Source organism: Oryza brachyantha, chromosome 2 (genome assembly GCF_000231095.2).
Source record: "Oryza brachyantha chromosome 2, ObraRS2, whole genome shotgun sequence".
Lineage (NCBI taxonomy): Eukaryota > Viridiplantae > Streptophyta > Magnoliopsida > Poales > Poaceae > Oryza > Oryza brachyantha.
This window is the reverse complement of record NC_023164.2, coordinates 20,671,969-20,681,443: the sequence shown is the minus strand read 5'-3', so window position 1 is coordinate 20,681,443 and position 9,475 is coordinate 20,671,969. Positions and strand designations below refer to the sequence as shown.

The following is a 9,475-nucleotide window of genomic DNA, read 5'->3' as shown; positions in this document are numbered from 1 at the left end:
CACGGTAGGAAAAATTCAGACATAACAGCTTAACATTTTGAACGGATGTGCTAATGGCATCTTCTCTTAACTGTGAGAAAAGAATACCTCCACGGTCCGGATAACAGCCGGCAATCCATTGTAGAACGTACATGCTTTTTCAAGTTTTTCATGCTAAACCGCGCGCGCACACGGCCAGCCAAGCCAGCCTTAAACAGGCAGCCGATCTGAAAAGCTGAGAACATCACAGCTGAATTCCTGTGGCATGCATCACGGTCTCCGTAGCACAGCAGCACGATGCAAGCTTCCGGGTGGATTCTCCCCGCGTCAAAAAGAGGAACACTTGGAAGGATTCTGTGGCAATAATTCCTCCTCCCCTCACCCTCCATTTGTTTACGTACGTTCCTGCCTCTCACAGCATTGGCCTGAAAACTTTATGTAAACCGAAGCAATCTCTCCCTCCAGATTGCTATATATACCGAGCCACCTCTCGGTACTTGCAAACCGTATCTTGCAGTAGCTTCCCTTTGCCTGCCTAGCCTAGCCTAGCTAAGCACGCACCACCATTGCCTCTTTGCCCTGTCAGGGATAGGAGCTAGAAGCCTGAAGGCCATGGACGCACTGATCTGTGTAGCTGTGTGGGCTGTGACCATGGCCATGGTCGTGGCTTCCGTCGTGTGGGCGTACAGGTGGAGCCACCCAAGAGCAAACGGCCGGCTGCCTCCGGGCTCCCTCGGCCTCCCTCTTCTCGGCGAGACCTTGCAGTTCTTCGCGCCCAACCCTACCTGCGACATCTCCCCCTTTGTGAAGGAGAGGATTAACAGGTGCTCGCCTAGCATAGCTCATATCTCTCTCATTAGAAACAAAACCAAAAAAAAAAAAAACACTGTTGCTTAACTGTGCAGCAGCTGACTTCTGACCTTGTGAGTACACTGAACCTGACGAAACATTGGGGTGTGCAGGTACGGCAGTATCTTCAAGACCAGCGTCGTCGGGCGGCCGGTGGTGGTGACGGCGGACCCGGAGCTGAACTACTACGTGTTCCAGCAGGAGGGGAAGCTGTTCGAGAGCTGGTACCCGGACACCTTCACCGAGATCTTCGGCCGTGACAACGTCGGCTCGCTCCACGGCTTCATGTACAAGTACCTCAAGAGCCTCGTGCTCCGGCTGTACGGCCAGGAGAACCTCCGCGCCGTGCTCCTCGACGAGACCGACCGCGCCTTCCGCGTCAGCCTCGCCTCCTGGGCTGCACGACCCAGCGTCGAGCTGAAAGACAGCATCTCCGCCGTAAGAGAGACTATGAATACGATTATCCTTCCTGGATACTATATATGTGTACAGTGCTGAATTAGTCATCTGACATATCAAATCTCTGAACTTCTCTGGATGCACCAGATGATATTTGATCTCACGGCGAAGAAGCTGATCAGCTACGAGCCGTCGAAGTCGTCCGAGAATCTGAGGAAGAACTTCGTCGCCTTCATCCGCGGCCTCATCTCGTTCCCCGTGGGCATCCCCGGCACTGCGTATCACGAGTGCATGAAGGTAGCGTGTTACTGCACATGCATGCACATAAACGCATCCTCGAGCCACGGCGTTAGTGAACTGAGCAATCGCTGCACATGCATGCGTTTCTAGTCAAAAGACGACCATGCATGCATGCACGGCGCCCCACATGGTCACAGTCAAATGCTTCTAGAGGCCAGTCGACTCAGCAACAAGCCACTCCAGCTTCTTGCCTGAATGCTGAATTCAGCTAGCCAGCCAGCCAGCTGATCGTACGTGGTTGCTGCAGGGGAGGAGGAACGCGATGAAGGTGCTGAAGAAGATGATGAGGGAGAGGATGGCCGAGCCGGCGAGGCAGTGCGAGGACTTCTTCGACGTCCTGATCGAGGAGCTGAGGCGGGAGAAGCCCGTGCTGACGGAGGCCATCGCGCTCGACCTCATGTTCGTCCTCCTCTTCGCCAGCTTCGAGACCACGTCCCTGGCCCTCACGCTCGGCGTCCGCCTCCTCGCCGAGAACCCCATGGTGCTCGACGCGTTGACGGTTAGTAGCTAGCCTTCAGCGAAACTAACACAAGACGCAAGCAAGCAAGCAAAGATAGAGCAACATGTACAAGAGCTGACATGCATGATATTTTGTCGATCGACCGTGTGGTGCAGGAGGAGCATGAGGCGATTGTTAGGGCCAGGAAGGAGTGCGATGCAGCCCTCACGTGGGCAGAGTACAAGTCGATGACCTTCACCTCTCAGGTGAGCCTAACCGGGACTAGCTAGCAGCTAGCTACTAGCTAAAGCCAAGTGCAAGTTGCACCATTAAGAAATGGAAAAAAAATAAATTCAGACGGATTAACCCGTAACCACTCGTTTGGCTTTGCTATGACAGTGGCAAAGTACAAGCAGAACACTGGCCAATGCGATTATGCAACTGCTCACGTTGTGTTTCGTGCCTGTGAACACCAGTATCCATATATGCACTCTCCACGAGAGTGGAGATAGTGTAGTTATATACATATGTGTTCACAAATCACAACTAGTTGTGCTCTGAATAAACTTGGCTTCAGTTGAGACCGATTTGCTATTTTGTCTGCTTGAACTGACGCCCCTGCCCTATTGTTTTTGTTTTGCATGAAGGTCACGCTGGAGATAGTAAGGTTGGCAAACATCGTGCCGGGGATTTTTCGGAAGGCCTTGCAGGACATTGAATTCAAAGGTATATTACAAACTATATATATGATGTGCTAATTTGAACAGACGTACCGTTTTTTTTACTTGACAAAAAATATAAATTCAAGCCTTTTCCTACGTCTCTCTGGTGTAGGCTATACTATTCCAGCAGGATGGGGAGTCATGGTGTGCCCTCCAGCAGTGCACTTAAATCCCGAAATATATGAAGATCCGTTAGCATTTAACCCCTGGAGGTGGCAGGTTGGTGCCGTTTAATAATCTATCAGCAAACTGAAAATCCCTGAAATTAAACGCCTTAAATGCAATTGAAAATTTGGGTATTTATGCTCTTGAATCTAGATTGAGTTGTTAAACTCAGTCCCATGATGGACTTGCTTGTTTCTTCCTGAGCAGTGTCAACAAGCATAAGTTCTAGTCTGAAGTATAACCACTCTAATCAACAAGAAAGCACCATATATTTTTTTTGAATAAATTAATTAATAGTATTACGTTACGTGGAAGCTATTGAACCCAACAAAATTAAGTTGATTCAATGTTTGCATCAATTCTGGAGTTCGCCCAAGTTGTACTTAACTTGGAAGGATTGGCAGAGTATACAAACATGGTGTAGTCCACGAGTGTCAGAAGTAGCCAACCAAACAAACTGGGCAATCACCTCGGGAGAACTTGCAAAATCCCTGTATATAATTTTACAACAGATCGTGTCGGTTTCCGGCCTGTAACGTACTAGCATGTCTGGGTTTTAGGGTTCTAATTAGACAGTTCCTCGTTGCGGCAGGTGAACCACGTGATTAGTTCACATACTCCCAGTGAAAGCCGAGAAAGAAATACACTGGACCGGAGACATAGATACAGGGACAGAAGTAAACAAACCTATCTTTGCCTTTTTGATCTAGGGGATGAATCTTGCATTGTGCAAGTCGATTGGACTAAGTGTGAGGGCGGTGGTCAAATCATATTACGGAGCAACATATATTGTCAAATGGTACTTAACAGTTAACACTTACTGTTCTTCTGATAAGGAACACGTACGAATAAAGAAAGGAGGCAGCTCATAATAGTAGAATCTGCTTCTAGAAGCTATCCTGCGTATGCATGCATGCATTCGTGACCAGAAAGTGTTGTGTTTTGAGTTCTGTCTAACCTCTGGGTTTTGCTTGGTTGCACAGGGCAAGGTTGAGATCACCGGTGGTACGAAGCATTTCATGGCCTTTGGAGGCGGCCTCCGTTTCTGCGTTGGAACTGATCTCAGCAAGGTCTTGATGGCAACTTTCATCCACCACCTGGTGACAAAATACAGGTAGATGCATGAACTGAAGTTCATCACTTATCGCACATATATGACATGGAGTTCTTTTCTGGGCATGTGATCTATGTTCTAACAGATGCATATATCTTGTCATTCCAGATGGAAGATAGTAAAAGGAGGTAACATAGTCCGTACCCCGGGCCTCAGCTTCCCTGATGGCTTCCATGTTCAGTTCTTCCCAAAGAACTGACATGGATGATCTCTCCATGTCTCCTTCCCTGGAAATATAGCGTGTTTGCAGATGCAGCAAAGTAAAGGAGAAATAACCAATGTACAAATGGCATGCTTAATTAGGTGTGATAAAGTCAGCTGGAAAATAGCTTGAGGTTGTTTTTTTTTTCAGATAGTTCTTGGACTCCAAGCCTCAACATTGAGGAACACACAGAAAAAAAGGAAGAAAGCTGTAAGACTTTTGCGTTACTCAAGCCTGAGGTCGTTTTAGGGCACCTCCATATTGGACTAATAATTTAGTAGTCGCGTGATCGACGTGCTGTATTTGCACCTGTAGCAAAATTGTACTTGAAGGAATTGTGAGCTTGTTGTTTGTTCGATTGTTTCCATGAGTCGTATGTTCTATCCACATGTTGTGTCTACATGCATATATGGATTATAAACTTATTAGAGTTTGCACCTGAATATAACTGTTTCATGTTGGATGTCATGCAATCCCTATGCTATGGTATAGGTTAAAAATAAATCTGTGATGAATCATCGCAGTCATCTCTGACAGTGACAGGGCGCCGTACGTCTTAGTCACTCATACTACCTAGGTATTTTTTTAGTTTTTATATAATGTTTTAACTCTTTATCTTATTTAAAAATTTTTTACGATTAATATTTTTATTGCTACTATATGATAAAAATATAAATAGTACTTTATGCTTGATTAATTTTTTTAAGTTTTTATATAATTTTTTTAAATAAGACGAACAGTTAAACGTTAAACATAAAAACCGAAAAATAAAGTTATTATGGAATATAGGTAGCAATGATCTCTGATGCAGCGCATATGCGACAGCCATTCGACAATTATATTAATTATCGTTAACGGGTATAGTAAAAGGCTCGTCGCAAATGTGATTGTACCGTTCCACACGGTGGTACCGATCAATGATGTCATTTTTTCAGACCTGTCACAGATATGATTTCGTAGAAAAAGTACTACCTTCGTCTCGAAATAAGATCTTGTTCCCAAAATTTTTCTAAAAAATATTACATCGAATTTTTGGACACCTAAATAAAGCATTAAATATAGATGAACCAAAAAACTAATTGCACAGTTATGAAAGAAATCTTAAGACGAATTTTTTGAGTCTAATTAGTCCATGATTAGCTATAAGTGCTACAGTAACCAACATATTCTAATGATGGATTAGTTAGGCTCAAAAGATTCGTCTCGCGGTTTCCATGCTAGCCATGAAATTCGTTTTTTCATTCGTGTCCAAAAACCTCTTCCGACATCCGGTTAAACATTTGACGTGACACTTCTCTCAAAAATTTTCTCAATCTAAACACCACCTAAGATTGTTTTCAGTTTTTTGATACAATGTTTTGACTTTTCATCTTATTTAAAATTTTTTACGATTAATATTTTTATTATTACTACATGATAAAACATGAAGAGTACTTTATCCGTGACTAATTTTTTTAAGGTTTTGTATAAATTTTTTAAATAAGACGAATAGTCAAACGTTGGGCACGGAAAAACGAAAAATGAATTTATTATGGGACGGAGGTAGTACGTTATTGGTTAGTGTAATTGGGCATGCTTGTTTTGGGTAAGTTATCTGGCACGAAAAACATAATAATATATTATAATAATATATTAGTATACGATTAATTAATTATTAATTATAAAAAATAAAAATATTAATATGCTATTTTAAAACAACTTTCATACAGAAAATTTCTTTAAGAAATACACCTTACACGCGTGAAAAAACAGAAAATCTAAGGTCTTGTTTAGTTTCCAAAATTTTTTCGAAAAACATCACATCGAATTTTTGGATACCTAAATAAAACATTAATAGATAAAAAAAACTAATTGCACAGTTATGGAAGAAATCTTGAGACGAATCTTTTGAGCCTAATTAGCTCATGATTAGCCATAAGTGCTACAGTAATCAACATATGCTAATGATGGATTAATTTGACTCAAAAGATTTGTCTCGCGGTTTCTAAGCTAGCCGTGAAATTTGTTTTTTCATTTGTGTCCGAAAACCCCTTCCGACATTCGGTCAAACATTTGACGTAACATTTCTCCTAAAATTTTTCTCAACCTAAACACCACCTAAAATCTGGATACATAGGAGGGACAGCCGAAAGCGACCTTGGTATTCATGCTGAACTCTCTAAAAAGACATAGACAGATATAAATGCATGCATTCACAATTAGTCAGTTCACATCTTATGATTGTGATATTTCATCAATATTACTTCTGTTTATTTCAATTTTGTAGGAAAAAAATATTTTTGCAATATATATGGGTTAATTAGATTCATGCCATTGCAAATATACCAGTTTAGAAAAATGCCATTAAAATTTTTGTATTCGTATAGATGCCATTACAAATCTTCCTCTATCACAGAAATGCCATTTTCTACGCCTGAAAGGTCACTGTATTTTCGTATTGTCCAAAGTGCCCCTCCCTCCATCTCACTGCCATGGGGGCCCTCCACCCAGCCGCGACCATCAGCCCCAGCCATGGCGGAGTCGACAGCGGCGGCCATCCGGCGCGGTCGCGGCTGCATCACCAGAGGAGCACGAGGTGACGTAAGGCGCGGGTGGCTGGGTTGGTGCCTGGGGGCAGCTGGAGGACGGCGAGCAGGTCCGGGAATCCAGAGGGGAGGACCGACTGGGGGCGAGGAGGACGTCGGTGACGGCGAGAGCTTGTCCGTGTCCAGGAGGAGTGGGTCCGCCTCTACCGCGCGCTCCGCGAACCGCGTTCTTGCTCTGCGCGAGGATGTGCGGCCTCCGGAACGCTCAAACGCCGACGAGGAGCCCCCTCACGCGCCTCTGCAAGGTGGGCCGGTGGCCGTCGCCGTTGTGAGAAAGCACGGCGTGGAGCTGCCTTATTCTTCTTTGCCGTGACGGCGCAGATGGCATCGACGTTCGTGGAGCGGGGAAGGCGATGGACACCCGCATCAGCCCGGTCGACATGCCGCCAACAACCCTAGCAACCTTCGAGGTGGTCAGCATTCTCCTCTGTGTCCCCACGTACGACGCCATGCTGATGTCGCTCACCCGCCTCGTCACCGGCAACCGCCGTGGCCTGTCGGAGCTGCAGCGGCTCGACATCGGGCTGGTGCTGTCAGTGATGGCCATGGCAAACTTAGCGCTGCTCGAGGCGAGCCGACGCGCCACCTATGCGCCGACGAGCATCATGTGGCAGGCGCTGCCGTACATCATGCTCGGCGCGGCGGAGGTGTTCATCAGTGTCGGCTTGATCAAGTTCTACTACGACTAGGCCCGGGACACCATGAAGAGCATGTGCACGTTGCTAAGCTTCGTCGCCGTGCAGGCAGCTACCTCAACTCTTCCATCGTGGTGGTGGTGGCGTGGGTGACGGAGCCGGAGAAGGGAGTCAGCGACGGGTGGATCCCTCGCCGCGTTCTTGCTCTGCGTGGAGCCCCCTCACGCGCCTGTGCCAGGTGGCCCACATGGCAGTGACGTGGAGGGAGGGTTATTTTGGACAATATGAAATTCCAAGGGTAGAAAATGGCATTTCTATGATAGGGAAAAAATTGTAATGGCATCTATGCGAATATAGAAATTTTAATGACATTTCTCTAAACTAGCATATTTACAATGACATAAATCTAATTAACTCATATATATATATATATATATATATATATATATATATATATATATATCACTTTGTTTAATTCATGCGATTAGTAGCGATGAACCTACTGTAGCCTTGTAAGGTAGGTGAGATCATACTGGGACTGTGGCATGGGTTCGCCTTGTTTTCAGAAATATTTTATGACAAAATTCAGTTTTGAAAGTCATTTTGCCGACATGTAGCAAATAATTTCACTTTCTGTACATTTATTTGGACATCTTGCAACTGAACATGCCAGTAATCTGAAAATATCCCTCATTCTGATGCAGTACATCACTCCATTCTAGCCAGTGTCCTATATCTTATATTTGAGTGCTACAACTTATATATTTTTCAAATACTATAAATATATCTTGTAAAAAATACAATATATCTACAAATCATCAAAAAATCACCGTCACGTATTATTAAGAAAGTTTTCTTTTCTTCTTTTACGCATATATATATATATATATATATATATATATATATATATATATATACATGGGGGGCTGAATTTAATTTTTAGGTGGTCCCGGGCCCACTCCTTGGTTACGCCCCTCATACTAGCCTAGTGTAAACTTCAGGATAAAAGTCTTCAGCTGGCGGTGAACTCCATACTAGCAATCTGGTGCAATACATCCATCTAAACTACTTCAGTATTCAGTTTGAGCAAAGAAAGATGCCTTAGTAACAGTAAGAATATATTTATGTAAATAAGCAAACCTTCAGCCGGTGGTAAACTTCAGCATAAAAACAGATTGCATGCAGTTTTTTTTGCATAAACAATGGCTTCTTCCTCAGGTCTCCAGTCACAGATCACATGACAGCTATAGAAATGGAAAAGTTTTGGTGTCTTCTTGTCACAGCAAAACAAAGAACATTACATGCAAATACAAGAACATTTAACACCATTCAAGATGAAATCAAAGAGCATCCACTTCCTTCTCTCTCACACTTGCCATTGCTCACTGCTCCAGTACCCTTCTCTTGTTTACCTCCATACCACAAGAGCAAATGCGGTAAAGGGAGGAGCTGGAAAGACTCCTTGTGTTTGCAGCAATATTTCTCTGTACATCTCAAAAATCAAAGTACATAGGCTGCAATAATTGGATCACTAGCAAAACACAAAAGGCTGCAACATATAGACATAATTTGGAACATAAGAAATCCAATAATTTAAAGTACGTCTACTTCATATTTTGCAGTACATAGGCTGGAATACACATGGGTAATTGTTTGGTTTTTTCATATAAAAGCTAAACGACATATCTACAAATGATAAATAATTTGTGAATAAAACTTTTCAATCGGTGAAAACCCCCTAAATCACCTCCAAATTGAAGATTGAAAATTTAAACTTTGACTTATAATCATGAGCAGAAGTACAAAAGTGAAAAGATGGTGTTTTGTTTTTTTTCTTTAAAAGAAAACTTGTGTTTTTCTACAAGTGCCCGAGTATGGTAGTAATGGTGCATATGACACGAAATGCAATTATCTGATACACCAGCTGAAGTGACGTAAGGCTATTAGTTGGTACTGTAGCACATAATTTGATTGAAGCATACGAATTAACATCAATTATGCAATATAGATGTTGAATAGATTTGCTAAGTTTGATGTTTGGGTTCGAACTCCAGAAGTGGGGCTCAAACTAATAATTTCAATAGGA

At 43.4% G+C, this 9,475-nt stretch overlaps 1 protein-coding gene across 1 annotated transcript; it reads left to right on the top strand.

The window, feature by feature from the left end:
- Positions 1–591: 591 nt before the first annotated feature.
- LOC102710374 (cytochrome P450 87A3-like) lies at positions 592–4,605 on the top strand. Its single transcript, XM_006647615.2, has 9 exons — positions 592–803; positions 942–1,266; positions 1,375–1,524; positions 1,775–2,026; positions 2,143–2,232; positions 2,614–2,692; positions 2,801–2,907; positions 3,837–3,967; positions 4,076–4,605. The coding sequence occupies exons 1-9, from the start codon at positions 592–594 to the stop codon at positions 4,164–4,166; spliced, it is 1,437 nt and encodes a 478-aa protein (XP_006647678.2). The 3' UTR covers positions 4,167–4,605.
- The last annotated feature ends 4,870 nt before the right edge of the window (positions 4,606–9,475 follow it).

Coding starts and splice junctions, on each gene's coding strand:
- LOC102710374 (XM_006647615.2), top strand. CDS start 592: ATGGACGCACTGATCTGTGTAGCTGTGTGGGCTGTGACCATGGCCATG. Junction 1,267..1,374: donor TGAAAGACAGCATCTCCGCC/GTAAGAGAGACT, acceptor TGGATGCACCAG/ATGATATTTGATCTCACGGC. Junction 3,968..4,075: donor CACCTGGTGACAAAATACAG/GTAGATGCATGA, acceptor TTGTCATTCCAG/ATGGAAGATAGTAAAAGGAG.